Source organism: Symphalangus syndactylus, chromosome 2, assembly GCF_028878055.3.
Source record: "Symphalangus syndactylus isolate Jambi chromosome 2, NHGRI_mSymSyn1-v2.1_pri, whole genome shotgun sequence".
In the NCBI taxonomy this organism is placed as follows: domain Eukaryota; kingdom Metazoa; phylum Chordata; class Mammalia; order Primates; family Hylobatidae; genus Symphalangus; species Symphalangus syndactylus.
Genome location: NC_072424.2, coordinates 132,292,177 through 132,316,352, shown reverse-complemented (window position 1 = coordinate 132,316,352; position 24,176 = coordinate 132,292,177). Strand labels below are relative to the sequence as shown.

General features: G+C 43.8%; 1 protein-coding gene across 2 annotated transcripts in view; it reads left to right on the top strand.

Moving 5' to 3' along the window:
- The first annotated feature begins 12,813 nt into the window (after window positions 1–12,813).
- The window catches only part of CNKSR3 (CNKSR family member 3), a 103,140-nt gene continuing 91,777 nt past the window's right edge, over window positions 12,814–24,176 (top strand). The window contains exon 1 of one of the 2 annotated variants that reach the window (XM_055267710.2): window positions 12,814–13,548. In XM_055267710.2, the coding sequence (XP_055123685.1) occupies window positions 13,497–13,548 (52 nt within the window). In that variant the 5' untranslated portion in view covers window positions 12,814–13,496. The remainder of the gene's footprint in view (window positions 13,549–24,176) is intronic. The other variant, XM_055267717.2, reaches the window with a different exon arrangement.

Below are 24,176 nucleotides of genomic sequence, written 5' to 3'. Positions count from 1 at the left end.
AAGAAAACGTACTGACCTGTCTGCTCCGTGGCACACATAGGAAAGCAACAGCTTTGTGGGTGTTGAAAATGAACACTGCACTATATATTTTGGCTCATGGAAGACTTACAACATTGTACTCATGTTACAGTCCCTTAGCATTTTGAAGTTGTTGATAGAGGTCATCGTGTAGAGACCTTTGAGTACACTTCCACACCAGACTCTGGGGTGTGTGTGTGTGTGTGTGTTATGTGTGTGAGTTTGGTAATTGTTTTTCTATAGTACTTTCTCTTCTCATACTCGTTAAACACTATGTGTAGAAATTATAGAATTTTATCTACAGTTGAACTTTTTTCTTTTGTCAACAAATAGATTTCACAAGTACTGTATCTAAATAATAAAATTAACAGTAGAAAGGTTATTCCAGCTTTCAACTATAAATATGATGACCTTTTAGCCCCTTTGCTGAAGTTTATTTAGCTTACCACTGATGAAACACTAGTCCAAAAAGTTTTTTATTCTCCACTTTTTAATCTGATACAAATTATGATGAACTCATCAAGTGATTCATACATTCAAGAAATATTTATTTATCAACACTGTAAGTCTATGGCAATGAACAAAACAAACTTTCTTCTTTCATGCAGCTTACATTCTAACAGGATGGGACTGACAATGAATATATTAACATACAGTGTTTGATAAATATAGTATTGTATATTTATGTGATAGAAATCTTCACATAGGGCCAGGCGCGGTGGCTCATGCCTGTAATCCCAGCACTTTGGGAGGCCGAGGTGGGCACATCACGAGGTCAGGAGATCGAGACCATCCTGGCTAACATGGTGAAACCCTGTCTCTACTAAAAAAATACAAAAAAATTAGCCAGGCATGGTGGTGGGCGCCTGTACTCCCAGCTACTCGAGAGGCTGAGGCAGGAGAATGGCATGAACCCGGGAGGCAGAGGTTGCAGTGAGCCGAGATCGCGCCACTGTACTCCAGCCTGGGTGACAGAGCGAGACTCTGTCTCAAAACAAAAAAGAAAGGAAATCTTCATGTAGAAATGAGTGAAATATTCTATATTAGTTATCTCTTGCTGCATAACATACTCCCAAACTTAACAGCTTGAAATGATAAATGTTTATTATCTCCCCCATTCCTGTGAGCCAGGAGTGGCTTAGCTGGACACTTCTGCTCAGGGTCGTTCATAGGTTGCAGTCAAGATGTTGGCCAGGGCTGCAGTCATCTGAGTGCTTGACTGGGGATGAAGGATTGCTTCCAAAGTAGCTGACTTCCATGGCTAGCAAGTTAGCATGAGCCATCAGCAGGAGGCCTCAATTCCTCACCACGTGGACCTCCACGAAGGGCTGCTTGAGTGTCCTCACAACATGGAGGTTGGCTTTCTCCACTGGGGTGTGATCCAGAAGAAAGACAGGCAGATGCCACAATGTCCTTCATGACATAGTCTCTAAGTCACATATCTTTACTTCTGCCATACTCTGTTAGAAGCAAGTCACATCCTCACGGGGAGGGGAATTAGGCTTTACCTCTGAAAAGGGAAATATCAAAGAATTTGTGGACATATTCAAAAGTTACCATAATTACCCTGATGCATTAAAAAACAAATGGTGTGCTTCAGAGACCTTTAAATTAGCCATGCCTTGCTTTATTTATACTGTTTGTTAGCATGTAATACCTTGTTATGCCTTGTTTTACATCTGTTGCTTATTATCGATTAATATTATTGTTGGACAAAGAATTATTGACAATTTTGATTTCTTGAGCTTCATTCTTCTTACTACTTTAGTCACTTCTAAGCTGCCATCGTCATTTAAATTTCCCTTAATAAAAACATTTGAGATTTTTCTTTTTCATTTCTGAAATTGTGGATGAATTTAAGATCACTTGTTATTACTTTACATTTGTATCCAAGATTATTTGCCTAAATGACAGCTATACTGGAATTACATGGTCCAGGGTAAAATAAAATCCCCTCTTAGTTTGATTTAGCCATTTCACAATGTGTGTGTATATCAAAATATCATCTTGTACACCATAAATATTTACAACTTTCATTTGTCAATTTGAAAAAAATCCCCTCCAGTTCCCAAATAAGTTAATTTTGTGGTGCGTATATTGTCTACAGAAGTCCAGCTCCTATGTGGAGACCACTCAGGATTGTTGGTACATAAATACTGTAAGATGAAATGAAACTTTCCATTTTTGGTCAGCTACATTTTAGCCCAAAAACCTGGTGGGAGATTGTGCATGGTTGTTCAAGGATATCAATAACATCTAAAGAAATGTGGGTGAAGGGGTAATTTTTTGGCTACTTGGCTATAATATTTACATACTTGACTGGAACAGATAAGAGGCTCTCCTTTTGTGGCCCGTATGTGATGACAGTTACAAGGCTTATCTCTAAGTAACTGAAATGCTGAATTTGGAATTCATCAAGCTGAACTTTTCTCCATGACTAGACTTCTTCTTTGAGCAGTCTTCCATGAGAAGCCTTCAGGGAGTCTTTAAAAGTATGGCAGCTCTACTGGAGATTGACAATGATTTAGCCTTTGGACCTTTTAGGATAAAGGACTTTTGTGAACTACATAAGGCTCCCTTTTCCCAGAAGGGAATGCTTTTAAGTTTCTTAGTGGGTTAATTAGTAACTGAAGAAAACACCATTCCTTGAATTGTTGCCACTTTTCCAACAAATAAAACAGCAGAAAAAATGCTATCAGAAGAAGAAATTTTAAAAACCACATAAAAGATAATCAGTCAAATTTCAGACCTTGTCAGTTATGTAGAGATTTAATTCGTACTAGATCCCACATTCAATAGAAGAAGCTGCTGATGGAGCCAGATGTTAAAGAGAGAAGAAGGAGTAGGGAAAGCACTGGTGAGGGAGTTAGCACCCTAGTTTTACAGTGACATAGATTGAAGAGGATGGAAGCTCTTTGTCTTAGAAACATCTAATATTTTACACAAAGAGCCCTAAATAAACAAAAGCCAAGTGCTGATTAAAGCAATACTTACATTTGAGAATTCTTTTGGGTGAGAGGATGCATACCTAAGATGTATTTATGTTGATGTTAAGCAACATTGCAATGGTTAAATTTATGATGACAGGGCTGAGGAAGACATTGTAGATGATTTAATCATAGATGAAATGATTTGGTGGATCATTACTTGATGAAGAGATGTGGGAGGGCTACTAGAACCTTCCAGTACACTATTCTGGAAAAAAAAAAAAACAAAACTCCACTGGTTTTGGATTTTCAGTCTTTGTAAAATAATAACTTAATTAGAGGTCATTTTATAGTTGTGTTTTCATATGAGGAAAAAAGAAATGAGAACCACAGAACTAAACAGAATACAAACTGTAAAAACCCAGAGAAATTAAAGCTCAAACAACATTTGCCTGTAAGGTTTGTGGAGAAGACAGAGCAAAGGGGGCTGGAAGGCAGAAAGTGTTTTGGTCCTAAGTGAAATTGGAGCCCCTCTGTTTACACCAGGTGTATTAGGGTTCTTCAGAGAAAAAAACCCAACATATATATATGTGTGCGTGTGTATATATATATGTATGTGTGTGTATATATATGTGTGTGTGTGTATATATATGTATGTGTGTATATATATGTGTGTGTGTATATATATAAACACTTTGTAAAATATTAGGTATTTCTGAGACAAAGAGCTTCCAACATCTTCAGTGTGTGTCACTATAAAACTAGAGATGTCTCAAATATCCAAGATGCTAACTCCCCCCTATATATATATATACACACACATATAGCTACATATACATACATATATATACACATATACATACATATACACACATATACATACACGTACACACACAGACATAAACGTACAAACACAGACATATATAAGTATATATTAGTATACTTCATTTTTTAATTTGTTATGGGAATTGGCTCACGCGATTATGAAGGGTGAGAAGTCCCACCATCTGTTCTCTGCAAGTTGGAAAAGCAGGAAGACCAATGGTGTAATTCAGTCCGAAGGCCTGAGAACCTATGTGTTTGTGTGGGGTGGGTGGCAGGGGTGGCGGGGGACGGGGTGTGGGCTACTAGTATAAGTACTGGAGTCTGAATGCCAGAGAACCAGGAGCACTGATGTCTGAGGACAAGAGATGACAGGTGCTCCGGCTCAAGGAGACAGAGACAAAATCCACTTTCTCCGCCTTTGGTTTTATTTGGGCCGTCAGTGGTTGGATGATGGTCGCCCACATTAGTACGGGTGATCTTTACTCAGCCTACTGATTCAAATGCTAATTTCATCCAGAAACACTCTCACAGACACACCCAGAAATAACAATAACGTGTTACCAGCTCTCTGGGCATCCCTTAGCCCAGTCAAACTGATACATAAAATTAACCATCACACCAGATGGTGTCTCTTTCTTGGGGAGCCAGACCCTCAAGGGGAGCCTGAGTTGGCATCTGATGACCAATAATGGCAACAAGTATTTCTCTGTGGATGTAATATTTTTATTTTAATACTGACAGAAATGCCTCAGTTTGAAATGCAAAGTATGATTTGCTATCATTGCATTATTGATAAATTGCATATCTTCATTCTACTGATAAATTGCATATCTTCATTCTATATTAAATATATAAACATTATACAGAACCCTGAATCTCCTTTCTATCCCATTGTCACCAGGCCCTCCCCCCCTCCCTCCCTTCCCTCCTTCCTCTCTCTCTTTTTTTTTTTGGAGTCTCACTCTGTCACCCAGGCTGTGGTGCAATCTCAGCTCACTGCAACCTCTGCCTCCCGGGTTCAAGTGATTCTCTTGTCTCAGTCTCCCAAATAACTGGGACTACAGGGGCTTGCCACCATGTCCAGCTAAATTTTTTTTTTTTTTTTTTTGTATTTCTTAGTAGAGACGCGGATTCACTATGTTGGCCAGGCTGGTCTCGAACTCCTGACCTTGTGATCTGCCCGCCTTGGCCTTCCAAAGTGCTGGGATTACAGGCGTGAGCCACCATGCCCAGCCTGCCTCTTTCCCTCCTCTCCTCTCCCCTTCCCTCCCCTTCCTTCCTTTCTTTCTGTCTTTTTCCCTCCCTCCCTCCCTTCCTTCCTTCCCTCTTTTCTTTTCTTTTCTCTTTTTTTTTTGGAGACAAGGTCTCACTCTGTCACCCAGGCTGGAGTGCAGTGGCACAAGCATGGCTCACCACAGCCTCAACCTCCTGAGCTCAAGTGAGCCTCCTGCCTCAGCCTCCTGAGTAGCTGGGACCGCAGGCACGCACCACCACATCTGGCTCATTATATTTATTTATTTATTTATTTTGTAGAGACGGGGTTTCACCCTGTTGCCCCAGCTGGTCTCGAACTCCTGGGCTCAAGTGATCCACCCACCTCAGCCTCCCAAATTGCTAGGATTACAAGCATGAGCCACTATGCCTGGCCATTTCCGATTTTCAAACCTAATGTCTCCAAAACCAATTCAGCAAGTGAGTTTACACAACCACAGTAAGCCATGTGAACTCACGGCAGACAGGAAGGGATTCATTAGTTCTCTCATTCAAAAATGCCTTCTTGGTCAGGCAGGGTGGCCCACACCTCCCAGCACTTTGGGAGGCTGAGGCAGGAGTATTGTTTGAGTTTAGGAGTTTGAGACCAGCCTGGGCAACATAGTAAGACTCTGCCTCTACAAAAACAAAACAAAACGAAACAAAAAAGCTTAGCCAGGCATGGTAGCATGTGCCTAAAGTCCCAGCTACTCAGGAGGCTGAGGTTGGAGGATTGCTTGAGCCCAGGAGTTTGAGGCTGCAATGAGCCATGATCATGCCACTGCACTCCAGCCTGGGTGACAGAGCCCTCTCAAAATAAATAAACAAACAAACAAATAAATAAATAAATAAATAAAATCCCCTTCCTTAGCTGCCCTCAACAACTGATATCTCAATATTAGAAAAGAGAATGTTACAGCTAGAAGGATCCTTAATGTTCCTTTCCACTCAAAGAAGCTGACTTGCTCAAGCTCACACGGCCAGTTATAAACCGGGTAAGAGACTGGGGTAATCAAGTTAGTTGGGATCACGAAGTGTTCCTCTTGGAAACATGAATTTTCCAAGAAAAGGGAAATCTTAGGCCAGCACTTTAGTGGAAATGAAGTTATCTCACAAGAAGACATGGAGGCAAAGGCAGAGGAGGTGACTCTGGAAAAGGAGTGACGCAGTCGGCACACTTGGCCCCTTCGATGGCACTGCCTGGTCCTCCCAGGTGAGACCAGCATTGCATTTGTATTCCTGTCCTTCTTAAACCTTAAGAAGGTGCTTTATGAAGTGGGCCCTATGTCTCCTGTCCTTTCATGCTAGGAGAAATATTAAATAGATAGAAACCCCATACTCCATCTGGCTGGCCACTGAGTGGCACACCCAGGGGATGTAATTTGGAGCAGGACAGAAGTGAAGGCTGTGGCCTCAGGTTCTCCCTTGGGTTCTCCCACTAGCAGCAGAGATTTCCTCGGACTCAGGTAACACTGGTTTAACCACCCAAGGGCTTTCTGTGGCTCCCTAAAATGAGGCTCCTCCAGCTCCTGAAGTCCCTCTTGCCACCTGCCCGTTACCCCAGCTGTTTCTCTGGGACTAGGCCCAGGAGAAGGGGAAAAACGTGGAAAAGAAACGGATAGAAGCCCATTCCTCTGTAACCAAAAGCAAAAGTTATACGGAACTCAAACGGAAAAGAGATTTGATCTGGGAGTTTTCCCAGAATGGAATGCATATGTATTAAAACAATTACTGTAAAACAATGACTGTCGCTATCATTTGTGAGCTGGTTGTGGATTTCAACAATCATTTTGCTGACTTTTTGGCAGTAAGTGTGAGTTTTCCTGTTCTATGAGACCCTTGGGAGTGCTCTCAAAATCCTATGGAATCATCTGACTGCCTACAGGAAAACCTGATTGGTATTAATTTTCATCCTTTCCCTTTTGATGTTGAAGTAGACTGAAACATTTCCTGCTTTTCTACATTCTTTTTCTTTCCACCGCTCTCCCATCCCAAATGGTTATAGTATTTCCAAATGCAAGGAGCTAGTTGCGGAAAATTAAGGAATAGTCTCCTGTTACAGGCTCAAATGTCTAAGGATCCCAAAGGGGAAACATACATGTGCCTTTAGTAAAAATCTGGATGTGTTGATTAGCAATGGCTGCAGAATTTAAATACCTTTGGTAGGTTGAAACTAGAAGAAAAGCCTCCTCCTCTGTATGGAATGGTAGCTAAGTAATGGAAGAGCAGACAACTTTTAGACTGAGCTCAAAATTCATTACAGCTTCTTAATTATAGTCTGGGGCATTTGGGTATATATTTCTATTTTATTTGAAATAGGATTATTAAATGTCTATTATGCCAAACTGAAGTTAGAAAAATATAAAACAGTACATATTTTAAAATTATTTTTTTTTACTAGAAGTGTCTTGAACACATAAAACAGTATATAAACAATTACTTTTATACTCTTCTTGTTAACATTGTAGAGATTTTTTTAAAATTTTAGCTTAGTGCGTTTAGAATACTCAAATCTGCATTCTCTTTCTCTCTTTCTCTTTCTTTCTTTCGACGGAGTTTCGCTCGTCACCCAGGCTGGAGTGCAGTGGCATAATCTTGACTCATTGCAACTTCTGCCCCATTGCAACTTCTGCCTCCTGAGTTCAAGGGATTCTCCAGCCTCAGCTTCCCAGGTAGCTGGGACTACAGGTGCCCGCCACCACACCCGGCTAATTTTTGTATTTTTAACAGAGATGGGGTTTCACCATGTTGGTCAGGCTGGTCTCGAACACCTGGCCTCAAGTGATCCACCCACCTCGGCCTCCCAAAGTGCTAGGATTACAAGCGTGAGCCACGGCACCTGACCAAATCTTGCGTTTTATTTCCAAATGTTGTATTTTTACATTGCCTAACTTAATTATTGTTTTATTTTTAGGTTTAGAGTGAAAACGTTCATTAATCTTTCACCCTGAGACTTTGTCCTTATCAACATAGAATTTATGATTGAAACAAAAATCATCGAGTCTGAAATTCTTGACTTGTTCTGAGATTGAGTCCCATAAAGTTAAACTGGAACTGTAAGAACAGCGGGTGCAAATGGCATTCTGTTCTTTTTGGATACTCTGCAACTTGATAGGGGGTACAAAAAGTAACAAAAATCCACAGGAAAAAATGTACGCTTGATTGTTCCCTCTTTGTCTGTAGCACCCTCCTTCGTTAGTAGCTTCTGCACTTCAGGGCAAGGACATCCAGTTCTTTTGTGGGTACTGCCTCATCTATCAACTCTTCCAAGGTACAACGATAAGGCCTTGAAAATAGAATTTAGCAACGTCAATGTTTCTCTTTTTATTAGAAAAGATTAATCAACTTTTCCAAGTATGATTTAAAGTAGGTGAGGTTTTTGAATATTTATCTAATTGACATTGATCTTTGAGTTAGAGATAGGGCTCAGTAAAAGAAAGTCAAATACCAGCTTTCCAACTGTAGAATGACTTAATGTTCCTCAATGATCAGAAGAATTTGAATAAGTAAGGCAGCACTTGAGAAATAAAAAATAACAAAGTTTGAAGTCTTCACTACCTGAATTATCTGATAGGGAACCTGGCATGTTTAGGGAGATAACTACATTACTATGGTGTGAAGAATTCAGACCAAATGGAATTAAATGAAAGACAAGAACATGAGCAGTCTGGATAATTTAGTTAACCAGTGATGACTTTGCAGTGATGTAATGTCATAGATAAGAATGCTTAGCTCTAACTGTAGGGTATTTTCCAGGCAGAAAACTGCAGACTTTTTTGGTCTCTCTCAAGATAAAAGATAACTTAAGAACATACACGAGACAATTATATGTGAAAAAATTAAATAATTTTGAATATTCTGAAAATAGTTAAAAAGAAATGTGAGGGAAAGAAAATGATAAGAGAAGAACTCAGATTGTGAAATAAAGTTGAATATTTAGAGCAACTTGCTTTATTTTTTTCTTTTATTTTGGAAAACATTGTTTTTAACTGGGGAAGGAGACTGGCTTTTTACAGATTAATAATTTGCTTAAAAGTTTGCTTAATTTGCTCCTCTGTGTTTATCAAATTATAAGTATAACCACTAATCCAAAATACTCCATTCCTTGTTGTCACATAAAGAAGTAATACATTTCGAACAAGCTTAAAATGTTAATATCACATTGGTCCTCCAACTCCCTTGTTTGGGTTTATTTACTATGTCACTTTCCTTGGATGAAAGACTACAGAAGAAATCCACCTTTAGAAAGTCACATGGTGTTTTCGATCTAAAAGGCTACTCATCATTTCTGAATCCTCCTAGTGCTTAGTTTAGTGCCTAGTAAGTACCTAATACGTATTTCATCAACTGAATAAATGACTTAAACATGCAAGAAGGATCAAAGTCAGAAAAACGAAAGAGCTGGAAAGATATCTAGAAGATCTGGGTTCTAGTATCAGTTCTACATATTAATTCAATTTAAAAAAGGCTTGTTGAACTCTCTGTATGAGCGAGGAATTGTAGTAAACATTAAGGCACAAATGAAGAGCTCTGATCTGGAAGATGGCATAGCTGCAGTCTGGTAATGTGCGTGAACATATGGTGTAATAGCTACAGATTTTAGCTAGCAGAGAAGAAAAGTTAGCAGATTTACAAATTATCCTTTTATATATACTTAATTTTTAAAGCCATTTACTTAAGATTCTGCCTTTATTAGCTTTGTATGCCATTAATAGCTTTGTATGTCCTCAAGTTTGCATTTCAGCTAGGAAGGCAGGCCTCCCTAAAACTTTCACATGCTAACAGCTATAATTAAGGTAGAAGGCTTTATTTAAATAGTAATTAGCCTCCAGGAGTTGAAGTGTAAACAGAATGCTAATTCATTTAGATAGTTAATTGGTCTTCCGGGTTAGAGATCTTGGCGTGGCCTTCCTCTTTAGCTATGCTGTATTTATGTACCAAGTATAGATAGGGTGTTGGCTCCGTGGGATGTTTTGCAAACTCTTGCTTGACTCGCAGAATTTTAGTGTTTCAGCTCTTCTGGTAAAGACTACTGCCAATGAATCTGAAGACGTGAAAACATCAAGTAAAATTCCATGGCAAAATCATTAATATTTGACCTTTCTTTATAATTGTGGGGACCGTATGGCCCGGTTTATTCATGTTATTCCAATGCAATTCTTGATAGTCACTTCTTTCATGCTCAAGAGTATTTTGATTTGGAGGTAAGTTATGTGGTCACCCTAATCATAATCAGAAATGACACAACAGGCAGTGATTGCTGAAACAAAAGGTGTGCATCAGGTTGGTTATCTTTTACAGTGAACCAGTGTCAAGGTCCTTCTCCCTGCTGACTGCTGTAAAGATGGTTAATGCTGGATGTCATTAAGTTTAAAGGTCTTCTTCTTTTTTTTTTTTTTTTAGGACAACTACTCTGTCAGGAATTTTGTCATTGCCTTTGCCAACTTGCATGGTCTGCCAGTCACTTTTGCTAGATGAAAAAAAAAAATCACTATATTTGATAGTTGTGTGTCTCTGTGTTGCCCAGTCCTCTAGGGGAGTTGAATGGGAGGTGGGTCTGATGTTTTGCTTTTTTAAAAATGTTTCTTTTGCTTGGATGCTCCAGCTCATCAGATGCTAGGCTGGCTGCTAGCCATTTTTCCACATGTGTGTCCAAACAGACCTGTGTAAGTAGCACATATCACACGAACTCAACAAATACTGAATGAATACAGTGGCTGGCACATAGGAACCATCCCGGATATTTACTGAATGAATAAATACCAACCTTGCCCTTGGTCCCGTGCTGGATGCTACAAGTTAGGTGGTAGGAAGGAAGGGAGGAGAGAAAACTATATGAGATCAAGTAGGTTCTGCCCTCAAGGGGTTAATAGTCTCCAAGAGAAAGATGTAAATAAATAACCGTAATTGAAAGTAAGAATCATTCAGTGCCAAAAAGAGTGGGAGGTAGAGGTTGCTGGGCGGGGCGGGGCGGGGCGGGGCGGGGCGGGGGTGGGGGGTTGGGGGGTGAGGGGAGGGGTGGTGGCGAGGGTGGCAGGGTATGGGGGCGGTTAGGATGCAGGGAGAACTTGAAGGCATTCAAATTAGATTTTCCCCCAGTTTAGCGTTAACTCTGGCCCCAGTTGGAGTCCATGAATGTGGAAGGGCCCTCCCCCCGCCAGGCGCTGAAATTGTGCGCGAGCTATTTTTTTTTCCTTGGCTAACAACTTTCCTCTCACGGTTAATGACTAATCCCAAGGAGCATTAGCTCACTCTGCAAATATGAAATTATAATATAGCAAAATATAACGCTAAAAGCCATCAATCTAATTTTAGTCGCAAAGTTGAAAATTCATAGCAATAGCATTAAAAGAGTTACATTGTTACGATTTCAGTCAACATATAAATGAAATAAAATTATTCTGGCCTGGCGCAGTGGCTCAGGCCTGTAATCCCAGCACTTCGGGAGGCCAAGGCGGGCGGATCACCTGAGGTCAGGATTTCGAGACCAGTCTGGCCAACATGGTGAAACCCTGTCTCTTCTAAAAATACAAAAATTAGCTGGGCGTCGGCTGCCCCATCTGGGAAGTGAGGAGTGCCTCTGCCCGGACACCCATCGTCTGGGAGATGAGGAGCGCCTCTGCCCGGCCGCCCATCGTCTGGGAAGTGAAGAGCGCCTCTGCCCGGCCACCCATCGTCTGGGAAGTGGGGAGCGCCTCTGCCCGATCACCCATCGTCTGGGAAGTGAGGAGCGCCTCTGCCCGGCCACCTATCGTCTGGGAAGAAGTGAGGAGCGTCTCTGCCTGGCCGTCCCGTCTGGGAAGTGAGGAGCCCCTCTGCCCGGCCGCCCCGTGTCTGGGTAGAAGTGAGGAGCTCCTCTGCCTGGCCGCTCTGTCTGGGAGGTCTACCATGGAGGCCAGAAGCAATGTGGGGGCTGGATGTGGTGGCTCACGCCTGTGGTCCCGGCACTCCAGGGGGCGAGGCGGGTTGATCACTTCGGACTAGGAGTTCGAGACCAGTCTGGCCAACTTGGCGAAACATGAAGAATACAACAGACAAACCAACCAACCAACTCAATGACAACAAAACAGGTCTACCCTGGAGTCATACTCTAATTTTTTCTATTTTCCTCCCTTTCTGATCCTTTATCCCACCTTCTTTTTCTTCCTCTTCCTTCTCCCTCTTCTTTGTCAAATAGAGGATTGAGTTATTATCACTGATCCATATAAAGTCCCTCTCTCATTTATTTTAACTCCCACCCCCATTTCTATTCCCCGACTTCCCATGTGCAACCTTCCTAATATGTTTGATACGCATCTTTTTGTTTGTATGTATTTTTAGAAAATGTTTATTGTTTTTGTATGCAAAAAAATTAATAATAAAAAAAAATTAGCTGGGCGTGGTGGCGCGCGCGCCTGTAATCCCAGCTACTCGGGAGGCTGAGGCGGGAGAATCGCTGGAACCTGGGAGGCAGAGGCTGCAGTGAGCTGAGATAGCGCCACTGCACTCCAGCCTGGGCGGCAGAGCGAGGCTCCATTAAAAAAAAAATTGTTCTACTTTAAGAAACCTAAAATGACGGCTTAATGGTAGAGTAGTATTACGACGTAAAGCATTTAAAATGAACAGAACATGCAGATCTTACTTTTTTTTCCTTTCCTTTTTTTTTTTTTTTTTTAGTGTATTGTTGCTCACAGCGAGACAGAGTGTTCTGCTACCCACAGGGCCAGGGCCTCACACAAGCCAGCGGGCTCTCCAGGGTGCGCGCGCGATCTACAACCCGCCCCTTGAAAAGGAAAGCAGGGCCCGGGACGCTACGGGTGTGAGCCGGACCCGCTTAGAGAGGGAAAGTAACCGGAGTCGGCCGCTTCGGGCGGACCCGCCCACTCCCACGAGTTTCCCTGGCCTCTCGGCCCCGCCCTCTCTTTTATTCGGTTTGCAGCAACCGGAGCTGAAACTTTGCAACCCGAGCGCGCACGCTCTGCGCTCGGCCCTGCCAGGGCAGCACGGGAGGGCGGCGCAGGAGGTGGGACCTGCGCCGGGAAGGCTCCGGGACGCCGGCGCTCGCGAAGCGGGGACCCCGGAGAGCCAGCAGGCCAGAAGACGGGCCGTGGGAGAACTGATAGCGCCTCGGGAGACCCGAGGAAGTGGTCCCGGGTCGGGAGGCTCCCGTGCCGAGCCGAGGCCAGGGGTCTGGGGTCGGAGCCCGGCGTGCCTGCAGCTGCCGTCTCTCGGGAGCAGCAGCCGTGCCCGGGATCCCGGCGGTGGTGGGGGAAGGAGGAGCTGCAGCTGGACTGTGGCAGCTGGAGGGAGAGGGCCAGGCTCCCCTGGCGGAGCCGCGCTGGGACGACCCGCTGACCGCGGCCATGCAGCCTTGACGGAGTCGCTCGGGCGCAGGGGAGCAGCCGCGGCGCGCCCTCCCGGGAAGGGGCACCGGAGCGCAGGCAGCAGCACTTTATCTCCGACTCTCCAGCCCAGCGAGAGGCGAAGCAGTTTACCATGGAACCCGTGACCAAGTGGAGCCCCAAACAAGTGGTGGACTGGACTAGAGGTGCGCGGGCCTTGGTGGGGGGTTCCAGAGTCCTCCAGCCTCGGGGATGGGGCGGGCGGGGAGCTGAGGAAGGGGGTGCTTGGCCCTTCCTCCCGGCGAGAAGCGGTGAGGGCACAGCCCGGTGGCAATGCAAACTTCTGCCGAGTGGCCTGTGCGCTCCTATCTCTCGTACCTGCTCTGAGCTCTTCCTTTCCGGGGTGCGGATTGTGGCAAGCCGAGGGGAGCCCCATCTTTAAACCAGGGAGTAGGGGTGGCCTTTCTGTGGCGGTTGAGGGCTGGGGATGCCGATCTCGGGACTCGGCACTCGGGCCGGGGGGCGTTCTCCCTGCCTGGCCCCGGTGCGGTGCCCCGCGACCCGGGGGCCCGAGCGCAGAGGCACAAGGCGCCTTTGTGTGGGTGACTCCCGCCGGACCTCGTCCATGCCGCCTGCCCAGAGCCGTCCGCAGGCGTGACAGGGCAGTCGGACAGGTAGAGGAGGGGACTCCGGCGGGTCGCTGAGCCTGTCTGTTTTTGTTGGAGAAGGCCAGAGGGCCGCGCAAGAGCCAACACTGTGGCATTTGCGCCGGAGAGAAACCTCGAGCCAGGACTCCCCGGGAGGCAGTGACTTTTGCTCCGGGAGGCGCCAGTATCCCCGGTGGCGCTGCATTTTCAGGCCACATGTAAGCACTGGGAAGGAGAAATCTAATTGTTTGGAACCACTTTGATTCATACAATATTTGGGATGAGGAAGGCAATGGGGCTGGGGCGGTGGGGGTGGGGTGGGGGGAACGAGCAGAGGTAGAAGCTTGTCCTCCTAGCTGGCTCGCTTACTTTTCGATGTCTCCCACGATTTCGAGGGAAAGGTACTAGAGTTTACTCAACCTTTTTCTGTACTTTGAAGAGAACAAAGTCCACCAAGAACAATCTGTATTTTCGTGTTTCCCCCCGCCACCCCCAACGACATCTCTGTTTCAAGTTACTGTTTGTTTTTCTATCTGCTCTTCCAGGTGAGGAATGGTGTTCTTTCTCAGTAGTAACTAGAATTGTATAGCGCTTTACAGTTTGCTAAGAGCTCTGTTGTTGTCCTTGGTCATCACAGTAAGCCTGTGAGGTAGGTAATACTGGTAAGACCAGGTCATCTTTCAAACCGTCCCACCCATGGCTGCAGCATACTGAAAACTGATCACCGCTACATCTCATTTCTCACGGCTGTGACTTACACATAGACCACGTGGAATAGGATGTCCGAGGTGTGTGGGGTGTGTCAGTGGGTATGTCTGACCATTTCCCGCTCCTCTGGGAGAACTTCTTGAGAACGGGTTTGTCAAGTGAGTAGAATTTCCTGGACTGCTATATAAAATGAAGCTAAAAACAACACATGCTTTTGCGTTGGTGACTAGGTTTCCCTGGGTAAAGGGTAAGTGGCATTGCCAATACTTGGTAGGAAGCATGAGCTTAAAAGCCATCCATGCCCATGCTAGCTTGAAATGAGGTGTGTTCCTCCATTCAGGATGCTACCAAATTCCCTAGGCTGGCAACTTGCTGAAACTGAGTTCATATCTATTTTATCTGTATGTCCCTCATAGAGCCAACTTGAGACACTGCAAATTTCAGCTACTGTTGACTTCTAGAGCCGCTCTGTCCAACTTAGTAACCAGTACCACTTGTGGCTCTCCAGCCCTTGAAATGCGGCTGGTTAGAATTGCAATGTGCTGTAAGTCTAAAATACACATGGCATTTGAAGACTTGGTATGAAAAAAAGAACATGAAATATCTTAATGCTTTCTATTACATGTGGAAATGATAGTATTTTGATAGGTTAAATAAAACATATTACTAAAATAAACTTCACCTGTTTATTTTTACCTTCTTACATATGTCCCCTAGAAAATCTAAAATTACACAGGGCTCACATTTGTGGCTTCCATTATATTTCTATTGGACAGTGCTGCTGTAGCGGAAAGAAAGGGTTACATCTTATCACCCTGGCTTTTCTGAGCCTCTGCCAGCTTAGTTGATAATGTACAATCAGAAAAATGGTAACAGGCACACAGGAAGACTATGGAGTGAGATCTTCACACCCTCAAGATTTGTGTCTGTTTGTTTTTTTTTTTGTCCCTCTTGGGATTGGAAAAGGAGAAGTGTAAAATCACATCCTGTTATGTTTGTTGAGTATTTAAATGTTTTTGTTATCCAGTTGCCTTGCCGTTATGAGTTAGTTGAGTTACTTTCATCTAGGAAAAGTTTTCTCCTGACCTGAAAGAACATCTATGGCTGGCTCAACACCTACGATACTTACTAGGTTACATACCTGTGGTTGGCACTTGGCTACGTTATACAAAATGCCGGTGCCATTTTGGACCCTGAAATACAGCCTAGAAGAAAGACCTGGATACTTTCTGTGTTCGAATCTAAAAAAGATGGCTAAGATGATAAGAGGCTGCAATCTTCCAAGTTGCATGACCCATTACTTGAATATTTCTCATAATAATGATGCTCAAGTATTGACTTTTTAACGAACTATCGACTTACAAAAGCTTGTTTGCTTATAGGACTATTTTTAGTGCTCTTTGCTAATCTCTTTACCCAACCTTTATTTTATAAATACATGCTACTGATAAGCAGCTCTTCATGTAGACTTTGCTACTCACGGTATTGCATGAATCTGGGTAGGGCGATTATGAGAACCATAGAAGGCCTTAGATTTAAAACTGTCTAAACCTGGCCACAGTCGACAGCTGGATCTCACCTTCTTGTTATTTGACAGACGTGTGCCTTAGGAAAGAAGTTGCTGTCTACAGAATGAATTAATCTGTCTGGCTTTTATTATTAATATTTGGCTACACTGTCACCAATTTTACCATAATGTTAGTGGATCCTCAGTCATTATTAAGCAGTGTATCAGGCACATGTCTAAGCATTGTACAAATATCAGCTCATTTAATAGGCACAACCACCTTTGAGGTAGGAACAGTTATTCCATTTTGCAGTTGAGGAAACCAAGTCACACAGAGATTGACCGATGTCACCCAGCAGAGCAGGTGGTTTGGCTTCACTCCACTCCATTTTCTCAGGAGTTTCTTCCCAAGGCCACACCTAGACCACAACGAGAATCTTTACATTTATGAATAGAACTTCAGGATTCAGTCTGAATAGCATATGGTAGCGGAGGAGACTCATCCAGTATATGTCTGTGTTATTCTCTATCTTTAGTTCATGTCAGAAAGTTATTTGTAAGTCAAATTAATTCCTAGTTCATGGCGCCTTGCCAGTCAGTTCAGTAAAGGCCTTTGCAAAGCAAATGATTTTTTACAATATGTAGGGTTAGCCGCACCTAACAGAAAACCCAGTGGGTTAACCAAATCAGGGGGTTCCATGGCGCTGCCATCTTGTTCAGCCATTCGTAGCACATGGCATAGGGTATGGCCTGGCACATGGTGTTCCTTTTCATACTTAATGCTTCAGCGCAAGGTGGCGGCTCCTGCACGATTGTCTTCCTATTCCAGGCAGAAGGGAGACTCATGGAAGACAGAAGACAGGTAGCAGCCAAGTCTTCCCCTTGAAAGAGTTCTTTGAAAAACTATCAAGTGACCTGGTTTACATCTCAGGTGCCAGAAATGTCACATGGCCACCTCATGCAGCAAAGAACGCTGGTTGCTATAATTTCTTTCTTTTTCCTTCTTTTATTTCTTTTCTCCTTTCTCTTTCCTCCCTCCCTCCCTCCCTTCCTTCCTTCCCTTTCCTCTCCTTTCCTTTCCTTTCCTTTTCATTTCTTCTTCCCTTTTTCCTTTTTCCCTTCCTTTTTTTTTTAAGTTTGGTACATTGTGGCCCTGAAAAAAACTTGGAGTTTGGTCAGAAAGGAAAAAGGGGAGAATAGATATTGGTAGGCAGGCAACAAGGATTTACATGCACTGATTTTCATAGCTCAGTTCTTAGAGTAGACATGTGCCACATTCCCTACTTATATCTAGCCCTGTTTTAGAAATAGCATTATATCTTCATTCCTGTTCAATCTTCTTAGGTCAAAATCTGAACTTATATGAGGTCTTTTTCTCTAAGCTCGATTTAAATATGAGAAATTTCATTGTCAAATGCAGCTACCACAAGTCGTGTTTCTGCTTTAAGGCCACTGGGGAGTGCCTTCAACGAGGAAGAAGTGGGACTGGTTGTCCCAGCAGAACTGTCCTAGCCTTGGCTGTTGATCAGCCCAGAGTGGGTAGGCTGTCAATAATTGTGTAGTTGGCCGGGCGTGGTGGCTCATGCCTGTAATCCCAGCACTTTGGGAGGCCGAGGTGGGTGGATCATGAGGTCAGGAGATCGAGACCATCCTGACTAACATGGTGAAACCCTGTGTCTACTAAAAAAAATACAAAAAAAATTAGCCAGACGTGGTGGTGCGCACTTGTAGTCTCAGCTACTTGGGAGGCTGAGGCAGGAGAATGGCATGAACCCGGGAGGCGGAGCTTGCACTGAGCCGAGATAGCGCCACTGCGCTCTAGCCTGGGTGACAGAGTGAGACTCCCTCTCAAAAAATAATAATAAAAAAAAAAATTGTGTAGTTGAGTCAGCACATCTCTAAAACCCAGCTTTGGTCGCAGGACAGAAGTCTCTCTGGCCAGCTTCTGGTGCCGCTAGTGTTGGTAGCAGTCCCCATCACCAACCAAGAGAAAAGGGGGCTTTCTTGCTCAAGGTCTAAGCCACGGGCCCTGCTTTTTCCCTGTCATGTGTATTTGTTTATGACGCATAGCAGTCTTAGGGTGCTTCACTATTTGGTCATGGAAAGGCTGGAATTTCCAAGTTAACTATAGAGATCTGATATATCATAGGTCAACTGCAATGTACTACCTTGCACTGTTAGGCCCTTCCTGCTGCCGTCCAGACAGAGGCAGTTCTTTCTGTATCTTGATTCCAGTTTAGGTTATACCTTTTCTTTTAGCCTCTGTGGTCCCTGGGAAAGGGAGGCCTTTTTCTTTTAGCAGCTGTAGGTCTACCGTTTGTCCATAGTTCAGAAAAGCTCTTCATTCCACCCTCTCCTTGGTTCCATTCTCTCTCCTGCACTCCAGTGATAAAATTCTCTTAATAACAGAAAAACATTGATTGATGCATTTATTATCTTGGCAGACGCTGTTCTAAGTGCTTTATTTAGGCTCTCTCATTATAAAAATGCTTTATTATTATTATTTTTTAATACAGAGATGGGGTCTCACTCTGTTGCCCAGGCTGAGCTTGTCCTGAGCTCAAGTGATCCTCCCACCTCAGCCTCCCAGAGTGCTGGGATTACAAATGTGAGACATTGCACCTGTCCAGCCTCTTTGATTTCATCCTTAGAAAACCCAGTGAGGTGTAGGAATAATTTCTAGCCCATATTAAAGAAACTGAAGCAGAGAGAATTTGCTCAGGGTCCCCTAATTATTAGTTGTGGTCTCTTTGGGGCTGTCCCGTACTCCATCACTTTGTCACTTTGATGACTTGTACCAGGGGGTGGAGCTGAGTGGTTCAGAGCATGGGCTCTGGAGCTGGACTTAGTTTGTATCCCAGTTCTGCTTTTGACTGTGTGATCATACGTAAGCTCTCCATAAATTTCTACTCCTTGTTTTTACTGCTTTTTCTCTTCCTTTTTCCTATAGCTCCAGGACACAAACTGTTCTCTCTGAGCAGTCAAGTCTTTCATAAGGTGTATTCTTATCATCCAGGGGCACCTTTCGGTGTCAAAGAGATTTCTCCCCTGTTTACCAGCTGGTCAGAGGATCCAGGGCAGAACTTGCAGCTGATCAGGAGGGTTCTTGACTAGCGGAGTGATAAATGCCTCTTGCAAATATCATGAACTTCCCTTGGGTAAATTAGTTTGAGCCATATTTCCTCACTTTTAAAAAATAGTATCTGGGCTTGCGGTGAGCATGGCATAGGACGGTTTTTGCTGTCAACTGTTGGCCCCCGTCTGGCACCTGGTCTGTGACCAGCAACTTCAGCATCACCTGGGAGCTTGTTAGAGATGCAGAAGCTTGGGCCTGCTCAGTCAGAATCTGCATTTTAATATGATCCCCTGGCAATTCGTGCACCCATCACAATTAGAGAAGCACTGCTCTGGCACGTAGCTGCAAATGTGTTTTCAAACTTTGCTGGAGTCCTGCTATTGTAGTATTGGGCTATCTGGTCTGGTATGTACTCCAGCTGTTTCATTTACATTCTGGAGTGATGACACTTAACTTGAGAAGGCTTGACTTCACCACTAATTGAAGTAAAAAAGCAGTCTTACGGTGTGTGCCTATATTTATAAGCACCACCTGGCAACAGCATCGGGCAATTCTTAGCAAAATAAATGAGACATTTCCTTTGAGATTTCTTCCTTATTCCTTGAAGAGTCCTTATAACAGCCTTTTTTTTTTTTTTTTAATAAGAGGCAGGGTCTTGCTGTGTTGCCCAGGCTAGAATGCAGTGGCACGATCATAGCTCATTTTAGCCTCAAACTCCAGGGCTTGAGGCTTGAGTGATCGTCCTGTGTCATTCTCCCGAGTAGCTGGGACCACAGGCACATGCCACCACACCTGGCTAATTAAAACAAATTTTTTTGTAGAGATGGGTCTTGTGGTATTGCCCAGGCTGGTCTGGAACTCCTGGTCTGCAGTGATCCTCCCGGCTCGGTCTCCCAAAGTGTTGGAATTACAGATGGGAGCCACCATGCTCAGACCACCTGCTGCCCCACTTTTAAAAAAAATCTTTAACACAAGTAGTAAGAAGGGAGTTGTGGGGTGGTCAGTGGTCACTGTGGTTGAAGTTTGTTCTCAGGATCCTCAGTAGGACCTAGGAGGATGAGATGGGCTTTTGGCTAGTCACACCATCCTATAGTTGGTGAGCACACGGGATTTACCACACTTAACTGACTTTTGGTGGAGATTTTATTGTTGATGGGAAATGACACCAAATGTCATTTCAGGAATAAATAACCATGGCAGTTCTAAAAACTTGGCACAAATATATGAGTTGCACTGAGACTGGGGTATCTCCATCCTTTATCCATGGAGATTGGCAAGTGACAACTCCTGTTCCGGCCCCTTTGTGCATTCCCCTTATTGTGAGGAACCGAGAGGGGCCCTCCCGTCTGTGTCCCCATGCCTGTGTCACTGCCTCTCTTTTCACCCAGCGTGTTGTCTTCTAGCTCCTGGACCTGAGCGTTCTTGCCTTGCTTTCTCTCTTTCCTCTCATTTATGCTATTTCTGGCGTGTCATCACTGGCTTACCCATTGTGTAGGCTTTAAGTGAAAAAATCATGTTATTTTCATGAGCTCTGCAGGGCACTTCTGCATTTGTTCTCATTTGACTCTTCTGAAGCCTGGAGATGCACAGGAAGGCAGTTTCCACTGCAGATGAGCAGCATGGAGGAGGCTTTTGGAAGTGAAATGAGTTGTCCAAGGTCCAGAGGTGAGGAGCCGGGACCAGGCTTCACAGGCTTCTGTTCTGTGGTCCTGTCCCGTCCCCGGTTCCTCCTCTATCCAGGTGGTGCCTTCTAGTTCCTTCCTAACCAACAAGTGTGGGAGGCCGGGTGCGGTGGCTCACACCTGTAATCCCAGCACTTTGGGAGGCTGAGGCGGGTGGATCACCTGAGGTCAGGAGTTTGAGACCAGCCTGGCCAGCATGGTGAAACCCCATCTCTACTAAAAAAAAAAAAAAAAAAATAGCTGGGCATGGTGGTGGGCACCTGTAATCCCAGCTACTCAGGAGACTGAAGCAGGAGAATCTCTTGAACCGGGGAGGCAGAGGTTGCAGTGAGCAGAGATCGTGCCACTGCACTCCAACCTGGGCGACAAGAGCAAAACTCCATCTCAAAAAAAAAAAAAAGAAGAAATACAGGGAAAGCCCCTTGCATAACATATGGCGTATGTGTTTACCCACTTATTATTCATGATCAATAATAACTCAAGTTAACTGGTGGTGTAATTGGGGTATTTTTATTTTAACGTTTAATATTGTTGTGGCTGATTGTCACCCTTCATGTGCTTATTAATAATTTATGACAATTCCATTCACCCTTTTGTTGTTGCACAGGAGGTAAGTTAAATCAAGTCCGTCTTCCGTCTTCTCATTGTTTCCTTGGACACTTTCGCCCTGTTCTTAGGGGAACCTTCTCGGTTTTAGGTATTGTTGTAAGTGCTGGGAATCCATAGTCCCTGCTTTAGTGTGGTAGATGTGTGGGTGACAAACGCCATCACCAACCACAAAACCGATGAATAAGAAAATTTCTACTGATAAGCATAAATCAGAAAATAAAGCAGAGAGGTGAAGGAGAGGGACTGGGTGGGGGACTTCTTTGGATGAAGTCATCAGAGAAGCCTTTCAGAGGTGACATTTAGGCATGAATGGTAGGAAGGAACAAGCCATCAGAAAATTAGGGAGAAGGGCATTGTAGGAGAGGGAATAACTCATGCAGAGGCCCTGAGATGTGAACGGGCTTGGAGAGTTTGAGAAAAGGAAGTTGTTGTGGGGTCATGAGAGCGAGGGTGGGTGTGGTGGGTGAAGAGCAGGTGAGAGAGACACACAGAGACCAGATCATGTAGGGTCTTACAAGTCGTGGTCGGGGAGGTGCAATTTTTTATTTTTTATTTTTTAATAGTTGCAGTGGAAAGTAGAGAGTGACAATATTTGATGTGTGTTGAAAGATCAGTCACGGTTTTTGAGCAGAAATGAATTCAGGAAATCCAGCTGGAAGGCATTGCAGTATTTTGGAGGCGATGGTGTCTTGGATTCAGGTGTTGGTGGTTCCTGCCTTTGTGAAGCCAAGTTCTAGTTACGGTTGGGTCATTGACAGCTTCCAATCTCAGTAATGTAAACATTATATTTGCAGTTGGGATGTCTGCTCATTCTTTCCCCTCCTGCCAGGGCTAAGGTAGATGCTCTCCTCTCCCCCCGGCTCCTCTCTGGCCATGTATGATGGTCATTTAGAATAGAGAGCGCCCTCTGTCTTTTTGCCCTTGTTCATATCATTGTTATTTTCTGGCACTTTTTGTTTGCTGGGGTTAGTTTCTGAAGCTGTTTATTCATCTATGAATGGGGTACTTTGTTTACTTTGACATCAAATGGCTGATTGAACATTTTTAAACCTGGGATTAGAAGGGCAAATGCGGTTGTGTTTATTAAAGCAAAGCAGTTCCTTAGAATGCGAATCAATAAGATGTAGAAATTAGAAAGCTTTCTATGTGAAAACTTTTAAAGTATTTGAGTAAAGAAATTGGTATATCTGACTTAAAATATTTTGCTCTACTGAAAGACTATCCTAATTTTTGCTTTAGAAACTATAGCTCCCATACTTTTGGTGGAATAGATGGCATTTTGAGAAATTTTCAGCAAGAGATGAGCATAGTTTTAAACACATAATATATCACTTCTCCATAGAGGGGAGGGAGTGGGAGAGGGAACTTAAGGAGGGAGGCTGATAATAAAATAACCTGGCAACCTTAACCCTGTGCCCACACCTAGCTGTGAGTCCCCCAAAAGGAGACAGTCTGTGTCAGCTCCATCAGAGGAAAACCCCTACGTGCTTTCCATCAGAAAAGGCGGCGATTATGATAATCTGAATCATGCTTTCCTGAGGATAACCTTTTGGTGAAAGGAAGCATTCTATTTCCTATTTTCAGATATCTGTGGAGAGGGGAAATTCAGTGCTTTGGGTTTGGGAATGGATGTGTGTGTGTGTTTCTAATTTTACTTACATATGCATTAATTGAACAATTTTGCATGTTCTCGCAGTAATTTTATATTACAAAGTCTTCAGGAGAATCAAGTCAAAATACTAGTTGGAATATGATCTTTGAAATAGAGGAAAACTAGCTTAATATGTAGGGTGGATCAGACTTCATGTAACACCTGTTAAAGTTGTCAGCACCATCTTAATAGGGATTCCAACTGGAGTCTTAAACTAACCATAAGCAGATGACACAACTGTGGGTGGCATTTAGGAAACGACTCTGTACACTAAAGCCTTAAATTGTTACTAATAAGTATTTAAAAAAACATAAATACTCTTTGCTAGTAAGATGCCTAGAGACACATGGTTTGAAGTGGTTTGATTCTAAGCACCCCTAGGCCAATTTGAAGAATTTTACATAAAGCTGATTAAAGAAAAATCCTTCCTGGAGCTGGAGAAATTCTTCATTCTTACTTGGATCAAGTCAGAGATGGACAGGCCGGGCATAGTGGCTCGCGCCTATAATCCCAGCACTTCGGGAGGCTGAGGCAGGAGGATGGCTTGAGCCCAGGAATTCGAGATCAACTTGGGCAACATAGTGAGACCCTGTCTCTACCAAAAGAACACTCCAAATAAAAAAAAAACCCAGCAGAGATTGGCACCATGGAATAGAGAAACTTAATGAGTGTTTAAACCGAGCTTTTCAAGAGACCCTTTCCCAGGCACATACATGCAGGGCGTCTCAGCATCTTGTCACCATTGTTCTTGAACTCACTTCTTCAACACCAGCCTCACCTGGGAACATGCACATGTAAATTCCTGGGCCCCACCCCAGACCCGCAGAATCAGAAACTCTGGGGGTGGGATCCAGGAGGCTAACAGACTCCTCAGAGAATTCTGGTACAGGCTAAAATGGGAGAAGCGGGGGTCTACACCACTCATGTGGACTCTATGGAAATAGGTGATATAAG